At 40.0% G+C, this 17,514-nt stretch overlaps 1 protein-coding gene across 1 annotated transcript; it reads right to left on the bottom strand.

The window, feature by feature from the left end:
- Positions 1 to 12,393: 12,393 nt before the first annotated feature.
- LOC126128622 (uncharacterized) lies at positions 12,394 to 14,010 on the bottom strand. The gene is made up of 2 exons (XM_049915153.1): positions 13,962 to 14,010; positions 12,394 to 12,962 (listed from the first exon to the last, which is right to left on the bottom strand). Exons 1-2 carry the CDS (start codon positions 14,008 to 14,010, stop codon positions 12,394 to 12,396), a joined length of 618 nt encoding a protein of 205 aa, XP_049771110.1.
- Between the last annotated feature and the right edge of the window lie 3,504 nt (positions 14,011 to 17,514).

Below are 17,514 nucleotides of genomic sequence, written 5' to 3'. Positions count from 1 at the left end.
ACGCCCGAACTGTTCCAGACAGATACCCTGGGCCACATATACAGCATTTCGCCCATTCACTGGCCAGGGCAACCGTATTCAGTGTTTTGGATTGCCGTAAGGCTTATAATCAGATCCCAATGGCAGAGCAGGACATACCAAAGACTGCAGTGACAACCCCATTCGGGCTGTTTGAATTTTTGGTGATGCCATTTGGGCTGAAAAATGCTGCCCAGACATGGCAACGGTTCCTAGACAGTGTGCTAAGAGGACTACCATATTGTTTCGCCTATTTAGACGATATTCTGGTGTTTTCGGGGTTTGTTTCTGACCATCAGAAACACGTAAGCGAGGTGCAAAGCAGGCTTAGTGCTCATGGAATAACACTTAACAAGGACAAGTGCGTGTTTGGGGAACCCGTGGTAACCTTCCTGGGTTATAAAGTGTCAGCTCAGGGCATTTTCCCACTGCCGGCTGGAGTTGTTGCGTACCCTACCACAGCCTCAAACCTACCATGATCTCCAAAGATTCCTAGGGATGATAAATTTCTATCGTTGCCACCTCCCCGGAACAGCAGCAATCCAGACGCCACTGAACAATGCCTTGGCTGGACACAACAAAATTGGCAAGCGCCCACTCCCATGGACACCCGAGATGGACTCGGCTTTCAAGGCACTGCAAAACAGCCTTCACAACGCAGTGGGGCTTGCACACACTGCACCAGGAGCTCAGCTAGCCCTAGTAGTGGACGCAAGCCAAGTTGCAATCGGGGCAGCGCTGCACCAGAGAGTGAAGGGTCATTGGCAGCCACTAAGTTTTTCCTCACAAAAACTACAGATGAGTCAAACTCGTTGGAGTGCATATGACAGGGAACTCCTCGCAATGTATGAAAGCGTCAGGCACTTCCGCCCCTTCGTTGAGGCCAGGCAATTCACCATATACACTGACCACAAACCTCTCGTGTCAGCTTTCTACAAAGTTAGTGATTCATGTTCCCCCCGCCAGGCCCACCATATAGAGTTTATATGCCAGTTTTCGACAGACGTGCGTCACATCCATGGTGCCGACAACATTGTGGCAGACTATTTCTCACGTATTAATGGGATAAGTTCAATGTTGGATTATTCCGAATTGGCAAGGGCTCAGGCTTCAGACACGCAGCTGCAGTCCTTGTTGGTGGACCCGTCCACTGGCCTATGTTTACAACTTGTGGACGTCCCCTGCAACCCATGTAAGGTATGGTGCAACACCTCCATGGTTAGACCATGCCCATACATCACCCCCCAGTTCCGACGAAAGGTATTCGACAGCATTCACAACCTGGCACACCCGGGAACCAATGCCTCAGTGAAATTTGTGACGGACCGTTTTGTGTGGCCTTCAATCAAGAAAGATACACGGGAGTGGGCCCGCAGCTGCTATCAGTGTCAACGTAGCAAAGTGGGACGCCATGTTCACGCTCCAGTAGGACAATTCCCAAACCCAATGGCACGTTTTGGGCATGTACACATTGACTTGGTTGGACCCCTCCCCCCTTCAGAAGGTTACAGATACTTGTTTATGGCAGTGGATCGTTGCACACGGTGGGCAGAGGCTACACCAATCAGGGTCATTTCTGCAGAGACTACTGCACGGGCATTCTTGGAAACTTGGGTGGCTCGTTTTGGGTGGCCATTTTTCATTACCATCGACCAAGGACACCAGTTTGAGTCGACACTGTTCCAACAACTGTCAAAGCTCTGTGGCTTCCAACGAAACCGTACTACTAGCTACCACCCGACCAGCAACAGTTTGGTGGAAAGGTGGCACCAGACCTTAAAGGCTGCCCTGATGTGCCACGAGGACTCATGGACTCAAGCGTTGCCATTGGTTTTGTTGGGGTTACGGACCGCATTAAAAACAGACATCAATTGTTCCTCGGCAGAGTTGGTATATGGAGAACCACTCTGTGTTCCAGCAGAATTCCTTGCACCAGTTCCTCTCCCAGATGACACACAACTACCTCACCTCTTGCACCAAATGAGGATGCAGGCAGAGACACTACGTGCAGCCCCGACGTCTCAGCACGGCACGCATCCAGTGTTCATACACAAGTCCCTCGATACTTGTTCCCACATCATGCTCCGCACAGACCTGGTATGTCATTCATTACAGCCACCGTACACTGGACCATACGAAGTGCTAGGACGGGACACACACACAATGGATATCCTCCTCCAGGGAAAGTCCACCAAGGTTTCCATTGAGCGAGTAAAACCCGCTTGGACAATGACAGCACCGACTACAGTCTCACAGACGACTTCAGACACAGCTTGCAACGAACCCACACCTTCCGCAGAACCAGACACCTGTGACCCACTGGAGCCCCACACCAGGGGACCTAATGCAGCAACGGAATCATCAAGCAGCACCCACACACGCACTATCCGCACTCGGGCAGGCCGAGAGGTGAAGTTTAAGTACCCCACCATACCAGGTGCTCCGCACTTCAGTGGCGGGGTGGGGGGGGGGGGCTGTTTGTGAGTGACAAGTCGATAGTCGACAAGACACTGAGAGATTCTCTTTACGAGCGGGGTGCTTTGGAGGACACAACCAGTGTTCGTTTCCTGCGTTAACGATGTATCTATTGTGTTTGTGCGGTACAATAAAGGTGGTTGTTCACAGTATAAATTCCACACAAGTGTTTTCCTTTATGTAGTGAAATTACTCCTACAGATGTAACATAATATATTTTCTACAGAACCACAGAGTCAGCTGACAGTGGCCTAGGCGGCTGAAACTAGTTGTAAACAAATAAAATTAATACAGCTTAAGTGGAAAATGTGACCTCCTTGTAATTGTCTGAATTATTCAGCACAACCTTTTGCTTCATTCTGTTTGTGAAGTGTGATTCAAACAAGTTTTGTGTAAATCCATCAATTCCATAAAACTGAAGTTTTTCTTAGTGTGTAACATGATCCAGATCTTGGAAAGATCACAAAAAATACCAACTGGTGATATTTTATTTTTTTAATTCTTGCATTATTTGATGGGGTAGCTTCTCTGGTGCAAAAGTAGTTATAGTGGCAGAAGAAGGCAGCTGGTGCAGTAGGTGTTTTACAAAACAATGTACCTTGTAGGAAACTTCTCAAGAAACTGAATGTAATGATAGATCCATCATTATATATATGCAGTTGGTACTGTAGACAAAAGAAAACCACAATAGCTACAAAGTAAGGCTGTCATTTCATTACCATATTGCATGTCACTAAGAAATTATTGGAAAGCCATTTACCAGACACAGTAAGACTCACAATAGCTATAAATACCTGTGAGTTAAACGATTCAGTAAACTGCCATCAGAAGCACACACTACCTTATTACAAACCTTAAGGAATGTTAAGCAAAACTGTATTTAAAAAAAGGCTTTGTGTACCATAGAGGAATACACTGATTATCCAAGAGAAGATATTTAATTTTACTGATACTGTTATCTGTATTACTGTATTATATTATTATAACATGTATCATACTGTGTTATTTACATTGTGCTATGACAACGTCAATAGCATGTTGAGTGCTCAAGCCAGCCGCGGTGGTCTAGCGGTTCTGGCGCTGCAGTCCGGAACCGCGGGACTGCTACGGACGCAGGTTCGAATCCTGCCTCGGGCATGGGTGTGTGTGATGTCCTTAGGTTAGTTAGGTTTAAGTAGTTCTAAGTTCTAGGGGACTTATGACCTAAGATGTTGAGTCCCATAGTGCTCAGAGCCATTTGAACGCTCAAGGAAGGAAAAATAAATTTCAAATTAATTTTACAATAAAATTTATTTTTTAAAAGAGTAAGAAATTAAGATGATGAAACCTGAGTAAATTGAAAGAGCCATGGTTGTTTAGAGTTGAGGGAGTATCAGACAATGATTGACTGAAACTGGGGAAAGAAATACTATAGAAGATGGAGAGGTGAAATAGTGAAGGCAGCAGAGGATCAAATAAATAAAATGACAGGATGTATTGGAAGTCATTAGATGATGCAGAAGGTAATGAATTTGATTGATATAATGAGAAAATATAAAAATGCAGCAAATGACACAGGCAGGAGAGCATACAGACTTCTAAAAATTGAGACTGACAGGAAGTGTAAAATGCCTAAGCAGAAATTGCTAGAGGACAAATCCAAGGCTGTAGATGCATGCATAATTAGGGTAAAGGTAGATGCTACCTATAGACAAATCAGAGAGACATTTTTAGAAAAAGATACACCTGTATGAATATTAAGAGTGCAGATGGCAAGCTCACATTAAGGAAAGAAGGCCAGGCTGAAAGCTGGAAGGAATATACAGAGTTATATAAGGGAAATGAAAGGCAGTTTTATAGATAGTTGGGAAATAAAATGATCTATTTTCCAGGAGTCTTTTGACACCACACCTCATAAGATAATTCTGATCAAATTGCATGCCTATGGAGTATTGCTTCAGTTGCGTGACTTGATTTGTGATTTACTATAAGAAGGGTCATAGTATGTAGTAATCAATGGAAAATCGTTGAGTGAAACAGAAGTGATATCCTGCATTTCCAAAGGAGACAATCTGATCAGCTCTCTTAGATTGTCTCCATACGAGCTGTCAGTTACCCTCTAGTAAGGTCATCACAAAGTCAAAATCATTTGCAAAATAACTTAGAAACTATATCTAAATGGTGTGAAAGGTGAAAATTGTCTCTGAATAAGAGAAGTATGAGATCATCCATGGGAGTATGAAAAGAAATCTATTAAATTTCAGTTACATAATAAATCACACAAATTTGAAGATGTCGGTTCAGTTAAATACCTAGGAATTACAATTATGAACAACTTAATTGGAACAATCACATTATTACCAGAACATTGAGAAAATGCAATAGATCTATTGGAGAGGCCATCTACTCTACAACTGTAAGTCCTCTGAGTATTTCTTTGCAGTAAGGGATCCTTATCAGATAAGACTGATGGAGGACACCAAAAACGTCCAAAGAAGAGCAGCAGTTTTTGTATTATTATGAAATAGACAAGAGAGTGTCACAGATGTGAAAAGTGAGTTGGAGTGGTAATAATTAAAGCAAAGGCATTTTTTGCTGTGGCAAGATCTTTAGCAAATCTTCAGACAACTTAGGTGTGATGCAGCTGCACCAGCCATTGCAGAAGTCACCCAACGATTACTATCTGCTCACATACATGTGTGTCTGGGTCTATCCAATGCGATATACATCTTTAGTGTATGATAATACGAATATCTGTGACATGATCAAAGATGATACTGTATTCTTATCCTCAAGAGCCAAAGAAACTGGTGCACCTGCCCAATATTGTGTAGAGCCCCCACAAGCAAGCATAAGTGCTGCAGCATGATGTGGCATGGACTCGATTATGTCTGAAGCAGTGCTGGAGGGAACTGACACAATGAATCCTGCAGGGCCGTACATAAATCCGTAAGAGTACAAGGGGGTGAACATCTCTTCTGAACAGCACATTGCAAGGCATCTCAGACATGCTCAAAATGTTCATGTCTGGGGAGTTTGGTGTTTGGTGTTTAAACTCAGAAGAGTGTTCCTGGAGCCACTCTGTAGCAGTTCTGGATGTTGGGGTGCCACATTGTCCTGCTGTAATTGCCCAAGTCCGTCGGAATGCACAATGGACACGAATGGATGCAGACTATCAGACAGTATGCTTATGTATGTGTCACCTGTCAGAGTCATATCTAGACATATCAGGGGTCCCATATCACTCCAACTGCACATGCTCCACACCATCACAGAGCTTCCACCAGCTTGAATAGTCCCCTGTTGACATGCAGAGTCCATGGATCAATGAGTTTGTCTCCATACCTGTACATGACCACCTGGTCAATACAATTTGAAACAAGACTCGTCTGACCAGTCAACATCTTTCCAGTCATCAGCAGTCCAATGTCGGTGTTGACAGGCCCAGGTGAGGCATAAATCTTCGTGTCATGCAGCCATCAAGGGTACATGAGTGGGCTTCGGCTCCAAAAGCCCACATCGATGATGTTTCGTTGAACAGTTCAAACGTTGACACTTGTTGATGGCCCAGCAATGAAATCTGCAGCAATTTGTGGAAGCATTGCACTTCTATCATGTTGAATGCTTCTCCTCAGTTGTTGTTAGTCCCATTCTTGCAGGATTCTTTTTCTGGCCACAGCGATGTCGGAAATTTGATGTTTTACCGGATTCCTGATATTGGCAGTACACTCATGAAATGGTCATACGGGAAAATCCCCATTTCATCGCTAGGTCAGAGATGCTGTGTCCCATTGCTTGTGTGCCAACTATAACACCACATTCAAACTCACTTAAATCTTGATAACCTACCACTGCGGCAGCAGTAACTGAACTTATATAGGTGTTGCTGACTGTAGCATCGTATTCTGCCTGTTTGCATCTCTCTGTATTTTATGCATGCCTATACTAGTTTCTTTGGCACTTCAGTATAGGTTCCAAGCAGAACAGACATGCATATTTTACTGTGTATGTAATTGTATGTTAAAGCATCATTATCATTTTGTACCATGTTGTACATCAGTTATATCATACCCACACCATACATCTTCCACAGTGGTGGACCCAACAGTTCGCGACAGCCACATACGAGGTAATTTTGCACTGATACTGCTACTAAACTATGACAATGCAATCCGCATGTAACTGTCATGTGCTGACATGAGCATGACACACTGAGCCAATGCTTTCCATTCTGGACAGTGCTGTGCTGATCAACTGGCTTTTTGACTGCCAGTAGTGATCACCTGTACAAGTGATGTACTTCAGTACTGTGGTTCAACTTAAAAATTTGTGCCGAACAGATGCAAACAACAAATGATTTACTGCGAGACATCATCACTGTTCCCGTCTTGCAAAAACGCCAAGCAACAGCTGATCAACAACATTCTGGCTGCTCAGATGTTGACAATACATTTATGGTCAGGCCACATGGTGCAGATGCTCTAGAACAATTCATGGAACACACAAATAGCATACACCTGAACATCCGGTTCACAGTCGAGATGCGAGATGGAGAAGGAAGGAAGGTTGCCTTTCTCAGAAGCTGACGTATACCGATTTATACCTCAATGCACAGAGTTTCAATCACCCTGTTCAAAAGAGAGCCATTTTGAACATGTTGGTATATAGAGCAAAAACTTTCTGATGAGGACCACTTGAAGTCCAAAATTAACCATCTGCAGTACGTGTTCCAAAAGAATGGCTATGGTGCAAGTGACATAAAGTCAGCGTTCTCCAAGAAAAGGAAATGTGAAAATGCTGCCCACGCACAGGATAAAACACCGATTGTCATTCTTTCTTTTTGTAGCTCTGTATCCAGCAAAATAGGAAGAGTCCCGGGTAGATGGCGTATAAGACTAATTTTTCATCATCCTAAGAAAATTAAGGAGATGATGCACCCTGTTAAGGACATTCCCGGCTCAGGGTCCCTCCAATTTATAATATCCCCTGTGAATGTGGAAGCAATTATATAGGTCAGACCATTCTTACCATTTCCGACAACTGTGCAGAACACCAATGGCATATTAAAAATTAGAGAACTGGAGAAATAGGCGTTTGCAGAGACAGCCTCATGAACAAACATAAAATACTGTCTGATGAAATAAAAATTTTGTCCCATGCCTCCACATATTGGGATTCTGTTATTAAGGAGGCTGTTGAAATAAGAATGAGTGAGAAGAACTTTAACCATGATAGCAAATACTATCTGAGCAGTGCAAGAAAATGAGTGCTCGATGCAGAGAAGCAGCAGAGACATTCCTTCCAAGGCTTACATTCCAATGGAAGTGGTGGCGCCACCAGCACACACACTGACACCGTCTGCGACAGCAGTATGTAATCGCTGACCAGTCACAAGCCGACCAATCAGAAGCCATCCATGGGCTTTATAAGGCCACCACAGCAGCAGTGAAGACAGTCAGTTGCTTGTGACGATGACGATGGAGGCTGTCATTGAAAGCTTGAGATTTTATCCCAAATTGACGCGACAAGAAAACTGAGAATGTTTTTCATATTTCAGAGTACAGCTAAACTGTTAAAAGCCTTGGGAAAGACTGGATTTTGAGAAACAAATCTACAGTATGTTAGATTCCAAATCACTAAGCCTTGGTGAAATCATGCATGTAAACAAGAAGCTCAAGGCCAATAAAGCACCAGATAAAGATGGTACTGAGGCAGAAACGTGGAAGAATGGAGAGCAGATCACTGCAGAGGGAACACATCACCTTGTAGGAGAAACATGGGAAACTGAAAACATACTGAAAGACTGGAAACGTGCACTCATGTACCCACTTCATAGGAAAGGCAACTAAATGGATCTGAACAACTATGGAGATATCTACTTATTTTGAGTTGTTTATAAGGTACTCTCCAAAGTCCTGCTGAGAAGAGTTGAAGAACAGTCTGACCACCTCATTGGAGAATACCAAACTGGTTTCTAAAAGTCAGGTCATGTATGAAAAGAAATTCAAGCTCAAGAGCAGTCTGAGAACTAGCACAAATGGACGAAAACTGACTGAGCAAAATGATCTTCTATTACACCGTATCATAAAAGTCCATCTTTCAGTGTGTAGAAGAGGTCAAAAGAGATGCATAAGAAACTGGTGTAACACTCAAGATGAACCAAAACAGAGAAGAATTCAGAAGTAAAGTCAACAGCATAAAATCATTTGAAGTGTGCACTATAAAGGAGAGCCATACTATAAATTTCCAGAGGAGAGAAAGAAAAGAAGTGAAAGAATGAAGTGCTCTGGGCAGAAAGGAAACGAACTGCCAACACATCTTTAGTGGTCCATAGTTGGCCAAATTCAGAAGAAAGAAGAAATGTCATAAATTTAGAATAGGTATAATGTTAACTTTCTAGACAGGTATTTTATACCAATGAAACAGTGTGTCATTTTCATTAATCAGTGTATGTTAAAGAAAATACTTTATCAAGGAGCCTCTTAAAAGAAAGGAGGTCATCTCATATTCATGGTCATCTTATAGTTGGGTAAATATGGTAAATTCTTTGCTTTCTGTTTTAACATTATTCAGTAACTGCTAAAAGTGGTATCTGAGCTGTCATGCAAGTCAACAGATACCATTAATAGCTCTTCTCTTAAATGACTGTACATTTATTTCAACCAACATGTGGATATAATATGTAGCCTCATGACATGCTGGAATTTATTTATTTATTTTATCCATCTTTCAGCACTAACATGCAATCAATGTCGTCAGAAGAGTTACAGCTATTTGTACATTATGTTTTACATACCAAAATATTACATAGTAAAAATATAGCAATGTTGTAAACTATTAGCTTACAACAGCCTCTACAGCTAGATCCATACATAACAGTAAGCCATAATTTATCAGCATTAACTTGCAATCAATGTTGTCAGAAGTATTATAGCTATTTGTACATTATGTTTCATATAACAAAAATATTACATGGAAAAAAAAGACAGTGTTGTACCCTATTAGCTTATAGCTAGCTGCCCCTACATCCATAACTATACATAACAGTAAGCCTTAGTTTATCAATAAATTAGATCATCTTTACAACTATTCTGAAATTCTTCTACACTGTAGAAAGTATTTTTCTTCATCCACACTTTGGTTTTAGTTTTGAAAATATCCATTGAAACCAATTGAGCCTGTACGGGTAAAGTGTTGAATAATTTTATGCCTATGTATTCATAGATAGATTGGGTTTTCTTAAGCCTGGTTGTGGGTATATCAATCATGTTTGTTTGTTGAGTATTGTGTTGATGAACTGATTTCCTTATAGTGTAGTGCTTTAAGTTTTCTTTTATGTTTAATAGGCAACAATATATGTAACGAGATGGGACTGTCTCTAAAATAAGGTCTACATGAGGTCTTGTTGTCAGTGATTCCATAAAAACGTCTAATTGCTTTCTTCTGCTAAGTGAAAATTTTTTTGGCTCCTGGAGAGTTACCCCATAAAAGAATGCCATACTGCAGATGGCAATGAAAGAAGGCATAGTATGACTGAAGCAATAAATCTTGTGTAGTTTGGCTAGTAGGTAGATAACTCGTGATAGCTTTCGACATACATAATCTGTATGTGTGTCCCAAGTTAATTTTGAGTCAATGTGTATTCCTAGTAGTTTAACAGATGATAACTCCATGTTACTGTTTGATAAACTGAAGATTATATTGACAGTCTTTTCATGGTTCATAGATAACTCATTAGCTTTAAACCAGATATTAGATATTTTGAGACACTCTTCACTTTCCTCCTTCAATATGTTTATATCCTTTCCAGAATTAGCTAATGTTGTGTCATCAGCATAGAGGATAGATTTACAGGGTAAGTTATTCGGAAAGTCATTTACAAACAATATAAATAGTAGAGGGCCAAGCACTGAGCCCTGAGGAACACCTCGTTTTATACTTAAAGTCTGTGACTGTTGGTCATTATGCTTTACTATTTGTTTTCTATTGCTGAGGTATGATTCAATTAGTGAGAGTTCCAAGTGTTTGATTCCGTAGCAACACAGTTTATCTAATAATAATTTGTGGTTAACTGAGTCGAAAGCCTTACTCAAGTCAATTAGAATGGCTTCAGCAGATAATTCTGACTCAAATGCGCTTAGTACAAAAGAGATGTTTTCAACTGCTTTGACTGTTGATAAGTTTGACCTGAATCCATACTGAGAATCATTTAATATATTATTGTCTGATAGGTGTATGCATATTTGCTGCAGTATGCAATGTTCTATTATTTTTGAGAGAATAGGCACAAGTGAAATTGGTCTATAATTATTGATACAGGACTTGTCACCCTTTTTGTATAATGGTATGACAACTGTTTTTTTGAGACATTCTGGAAAGTGTCCACTCGAGACACTATCAGTATGCAAAGAGGATATGTTATGAGATCTACAACTTTTTTAATTACATAGTTTGACAGGCCATACACATCTTCAGATCTAGAGTATCCTAATTTAGAGGATGCTTTAATTATATCAGTTACTTGTACTTCTCTCCATTTACAAGCTGACACTATGTTTGTAATGTTTTGTTGAAAATTTCTGCCAGATATGGGGTGAGAAATAGGTGTATGTGTTGAATTGGAATTCTGGTTGCTGTGGGTTGGAAGGCTAAGATTGGCAGAGTTGACAAAAAAGTGATTGAAATCATCAGCAGTGTCGTTAGCAGCATTTGTGTTGTCTTTGTAGTTTATATCCATACCTAGCTCTGCTTTTATTACTTTCCATGCAGCCTTACATTTATTGTGTGATTTTTTAATGAAATCACCATTTGCCTTACACTTGGCTATTTTAATTTCAGATCTATATTTTCTTTTCAGGTTTTTGTAAGTTTCTTTATCTACTGCTCCCTTTTTGACCTTATCGTGACAAGTAATTACCAATAGTCTCAGTTTTTGTAATTGGGGTGAAAACCACTTCTGTAAAGTTGAGTGGCTAGGTTTCCTAACTTTTTTGTTTTTTAACCAGTGGACAGCATGTGTGGAAGATTTCAGAAATGATTTTGAGGAATGTGCTGAAGGCTTCATCAACATTTCTGGAGGAATGTATAACAGTATTCCAATCTATAGACTTAAGTTCTGCTCTATACTTGCTAATATTTGTATCTGTAGATAGTCTGACACACTGAGTTTGTTCCTCGTCTTCTTTTAGTTTTTTAGTAATTAGTTTCACCCATATACTCTATGGTCTGACAGGTAATCGACATTAAATAAGCCTAGCTCAAAATCACATTTGTATACATTTGTTATTAGATTGTCAAGACAGGAGGAGTGCCTTGTAGGACTTTCATTAGCACAAAAGAGATTATAGGATCTTAACATGTTTACTAAATTAACATTTCTGGCTGTCATTTTCCTAATGTCTATGTTTAGATCCCCAAAGATTAAAATTTTGTATTTAGTATATTTTTGTATACTGATCACAAGTTTTTCTAAACGTTCTATAAATTGTTCTACATTACTTTCAGGACTGTGATATAAAGACACAGTTATGAGCTGTATACTAGGTATAATAAAAGCAGCTGCTTCAAAAACACCTTTAATGCATAGGTCACTAACTTCAAGAACAGAAAACTTTAAGTCTAGATCATTGCTATTATATATGGATGAACCCCCAAAGGATTCACTGGGTCTGCAGAAATATGTAGTTAATCTGAAACCTGATGGTACATACAGTTTTATATCCTCTTCCTTTAACCAATGTTCGTTTATACATAAAATCATTCTTTTGTTACTTTTTAATAGTATACCAAGCTCATCAGCTTTATTTTTCAGAGACCTGACATTTAAGTGCAGAAATAAGATAGAGTTACTGTCACAGGAGGGGAGGAGTACAGTATTATGGGGCAATGGAGAACATTTAATTGTTTTTTCAGCCCTGGAATCTATGTTAGGTGGCGGTTGGACTTCCTTGGGATAAACCATAAAAAATCTTCATTTCTCTTTGGTAATTTTTTAGGTCTGTTTGAAACACGGTTGGAAGTTTGTTTCACTTTACTGCCCACAAGTTTTCTAGGAACATGTTTTCCCAAATCATTTGGTATCACTTCATCATGAGATAAAGATGATACTTTACTTACTGTGACTGGTCTATTCTTTTCTGCTACTCTTGAAGGTGATGGAGGAGGAGCTGGTACCGTTTCTGCTGTTGGTGAAGTTGGTTTAGTTGCTGCTGGTGGAGGAGTTGTTTCTACTATTACTGGTAAAGGAGTTGGTTCTGCTACTGCTGGTGTGTGAGATGGTGCTGCTGCTATAGGAACTGGTTCTACTGCTAGAGGAGTTGCTTCTGCTGTTGCTGATGGTGTTTCTTCTGCTATTGCTGGTGAAGTAGTTTGTGCTGCTACTGCTGGTGAGGGAGATGGTGTTACTGCTGTAGGAGCTGGTTCTAATGCTGGAGGAGTTACTTCTGCTGTTACTGAACATGGTTCTTCTGACGCTGCTGTTGATTCTACTTCTGTTAGTATTGCTTCTTTAGGTACTTCTGCTGCATTTTCTGTTACTGTATCTGATTCTGCATTAGTCACTCCTAGAGATACTTTCTGTGATGATGATACAGGTACCACTGATGATGTTGTTGGTAAGTATTGCAGTCTCTGAATAATTTCCATTAGCTTTAATGTAACAAGTTGCTTTCCAAGGCCATTTAAGTGCAGCCCGTGAGTAGTGTGGAATCTGCCTCCAATGGTATTAATATTAACAACAGAAACATTTCTATATTGTTTGCATATACTGGAAAAAAGTTCATTGGCGGCACTAATTTCCTTGTTTACACACGACCAGGACATCAAGTCATACCTTTGTGGTATATTTACGAGGATAACGTTTGTATGACTTAGTTCAGATAAACACTTGTTTAATTCGCAGCAGGCTTTAGAAGTATCATTTTGATAAATGTCATTAGATCCACCAAAGAGGACAACAAAATCTTTCGAAGACAGCTTTTTTATTTCTTCAGAAAAAACTAGTTTTCTTATTTCTGAGAGGGGCGCTCCAGGCTTTACAAAGCTCATCGATTTCACATTCGAAGCTTTATTTATGCGTGAGACAATACCGCAGCAGTGGCTATCGCCTAAAATGTAAAGTTTTGGAACATGGTCGGGAGTTTTAGACTGATGTTTTCTTTTGCACTCACAACAGGTTACACCACTGTTTGTGTTTTTCCCGCACTTTCTACGAACATAAACAACAGAACTGTTATTAACAAAAGTTACAGTATCTTGAGGTAAAACGCTAAGCCTCTTTGCTTCTTTTTCATACTGTTCGTGTTCGTGATGTTTTATAACTGAAAACTCTTCCAGTAGAGCACTGATAACTTCGTCTTTGGTGTTTCTCATATTAGGTTTTTGGCCTAAGTCACCTTTGAAAAAGCTATTGCAGAACCATAGTTTCCTTTTAGGACTGACATTAAGACATGAATAATGAAAAACCGTTTTACAATTTAAGCACATCATACCTTTTACAACACGTTTCTTGCAATGGCATGTTGTATCAGAGTTCACCATTTCCCACGAATGAGTCGAAGTACTTGCTGGATGAGATGCCTGATTATAACATTTTCCTGTTACCAATTATGTATAGAATCAATGTATTTCCCTCTTAAGATATGTGCTGGTGGTGTGGGTGATTGTGAAAATGGGTTGTGGAGTGGAGGGAGGGGATTACAGTCATAGCAATGAGGTAGTATATGGTACTGATGTATGTAGCTTATCATCTTCATCTTTTTCCCACTAGGAAGCATAAGTTGTACTTATGAGATCCGGCCACCTGCAAGTTTCATTAATGGAATAAAGATATACATTTCATATGTGCTTTCACTTCCAGCCTGTAATTTATGCAAAAGACTACATTTTTCCATGATAAAAATGAATAAAATCAACAGCTTATTTTATACATGAGAAACAAGATAATTATTTCCATACAAAAAGCAGTTACAAGTAAACCAAAAAATTAGAAGACATTTGAGAACCATAAAAATCATGTACAGTTTCAATATTACAGCACAACACTTCATTGAAAAAGTATTTGATTTTACATCACTGCCAACCATCTCATTGTCCAATGGTTTACACTTATTATTTTATACTGGTGTCACTGAAATAATGTTCTATATTTTCACTATATGATAAAATTTATCCATTCTTTTATTTACCACAGCATTCATTTACCACTAGGGCATTATTTCAAAACCACTGATTGGAACAAGAGACTTTGAAACCCAGTCATCTCTTTCTAGTGCTGCCCCATATCTATTTTTTAGGGTCTTCCAGTACAGTAGTGACAATAATGTCAGGAGTACGGCCATCAGCAAGACTTTCAGGAAGAGCTTCCCAAGCCACTCCCACCTCTATCTGTGGAGCAGTCTCAGAGGAATGTTGACCACTGGCTGAAGGTATCATAGTTATTTCCACCTCTATGACAGGTCCACGAGATGGAGAATGCTCTCTTTGTTCTTGTGTGAATTCAGTTTCATTTTCAATTTCATTTTCAGTTTCATTTTCCTTGCTCATTTCTTTGCTTAAATCTTCAGTCTCTAACACATCAATGACTTTGAAGGAGCCAGAATCAGTGCGTTGCAATGGTTCATCAACATGTACAGATTCCAAAAGCAGAGCATCCTCCTCAGATATAGGTGCAAACACAGATGATTCAAATGGAGTAGTGCTGTCTGGTACCCATGTGAATTCTTCACCACTCTGTGGCAGAACTGTGCTGGACGCAATCTCCTCTTCTGTACTGTATTCAGGGAAACCCCACACAGATTCTCCAAGAGTAATTGCAAAATTAAATTTGTTCTCTTGTCTCTCTGCTGTAGGTGCTAGGGACACTGTTGATAATATATCATCTTCCTGAGGAATAAGAAATGGTTGAGGTGCTACTGCGGTATCACTTAGGAGTGCCCATGGTACATCAGGTTCACCTTTTTGCACTGTTTCATCACCTCCAGAGACTTCTATTTCACTTTCTATTGGTGCACTTTCCTCTGGTATATCTAATGCCCCTGAATCATCAACCAATGGTTGGTCTTCAGATTCGTTTAATACATCTGGTGTACTTGTTAACTCACCTTGTAGATCTGCAGCATCAGGCACTGATGATATTGACTCTGACTGAAGTAGTTCTCCCAGGCCAACATCAGTCTGAACTTCAGTTGATGTCACCTCATCATCAGCAAGTTCCTCATTCTCACTCCCTCTGGCTTCCAGTGCCTCATCTGTTGCAATTTCTAAATCTGCTTCTTCTATCACACACCTGTCACCTATAAGCTTATATGGTTTTTTCATTTCACCTGTATTCAAATAATCTGGATACCAAGTCTCATCACTTTCATCCCCAATATCAGCAATCTCTTCTGAAACATGCTTTGCATCAGTGTAGCATCTTCTCTTCTCTTCATATTCTTCATCTGGCTCTCTCAACAAATCTTCTGGCTGAATTATAATATCGGGATCGAAATGCAAGTCTGTCTGTATAAATTTTGTGTTAGGGGTTTCTTCAATGTGAAAGAATTTCTCACGAGTTACACCCACAAAGTTCAAATAAGATGGCACCCAATAAATCTCTTCAGGAGGTTTTTGGATAGGTGCAGAAAGATCATAATCCCACATTGGATGGCACTTTAAGGATGAAACCTCAAACCGTAATTCCTTCTCTTCAAAATATACCTGAGCTTCTGCCATTTCAGGTGGCACAGATAACTGATAATCCCACATGGGTTCACATTTTAGTGAAGATAATTGTAATTTTAATTCATATGTTTCATCAACCTGGGATTCAAGCATAGATGGTGAAGCAAGGAGATCATAGTCCCACATTGGTTCACACAATTTTGTGAAGATGGGCAGTACAAGGTCCTCATAAGTTTCCACAATCTGGTCTTGTACCATTGAAATTGGAGCATATAAGGAATAATCCCACATTGCCCTACTTTCTTTCGGTTTTTTCCCTTTTCTCTCCTTTATCCAATCATCAATTTCTGTCTCTTCCTGCTGTTCAGAACCTGCTTGCTCTGCTTCTGTATCAGCAGCTTCATCAGTGACTTCTGTGTCAGCTCCCCCTTCTTGTTCTTCTCCCTCTGTTGCTTCTTTGTCAGCATCCTCTTCTACTTCTTTTTCCTGGTCCAAATCTTGTGTCTCAGTCGGTTCTTCTGCAGCACCTTCTGCCTCCAATGTTTCTAGGAGTTGACGAGCTATATCTGTATTTGATGCAGTAGGACTAAATGTAAAGTCAGTCTGTGCTTCATTTTCAGAGTATTCTACAGGAGATGACTCAGCACCTCCTGCAGGCTCTTGTTCTGGGACTTCCTGCGTATTAGCATCTAATGTCTCATCACCAGTAGTTGTCTCAGTTTCATTTTCACCTTCATCTGCTCCTACTTCACCTTCTGCTTCTTGAACTTCTGCTGCTTCACTTTCTCCTGCTTCACCTTCTCCTGCTTCACTTTCTCCTGCTTCATCTTCTCCTGCTTCACCTTCTCCTGCTTCACCTTCTCCTGGAGGGTCTTGTGTTTCTGGCTGCTCTTCAGACATGTTTCTGCAAAAAAAGAAATACTATTACCTTCACATTGTTTTCTATAAAATATTAGGGCTGTTTGTTATTATTTATGTACCATCAAACGGGGTGATTTCAGACGGTTTTGTCGTTATTTTGATTGTAACTTTCGTATATATTGTTAGATTAAATTTATTGTTATGGAAGGGGTAGGGTGTATGTGTAACGAATAAGATATCCCAGAACCAGAAAGTGTATGTGTAGGTGTATTTATCTGAGGCACTTAAATAAAGTGTCTGAAGTCACCCCATGGATTGGGGTGATTTCGGACACATGTGTTTTTAAAATCTCTGTCTGAAGTTACAGTATATAGAGGGCGAATTCGGACAGTTACTGCCTTTTTTTTTAAATTCTATGTGCTTTTTATTTGATTTTGGTGACATTTTATACATTTTAAGGTAGCCCTTTGTTACAAATAAGTGATATGGAATGATATAATGAATGTTACATATTACAGA

The sequence above is a fragment of the Schistocerca cancellata genome, chromosome 1 (genome assembly GCF_023864275.1).
Source record: "Schistocerca cancellata isolate TAMUIC-IGC-003103 chromosome 1, iqSchCanc2.1, whole genome shotgun sequence".
Classification (NCBI taxonomy): domain Eukaryota; kingdom Metazoa; phylum Arthropoda; class Insecta; order Orthoptera; family Acrididae; genus Schistocerca; species Schistocerca cancellata.
This window is presented reverse-complemented; position numbering and strand designations above follow the sequence as displayed.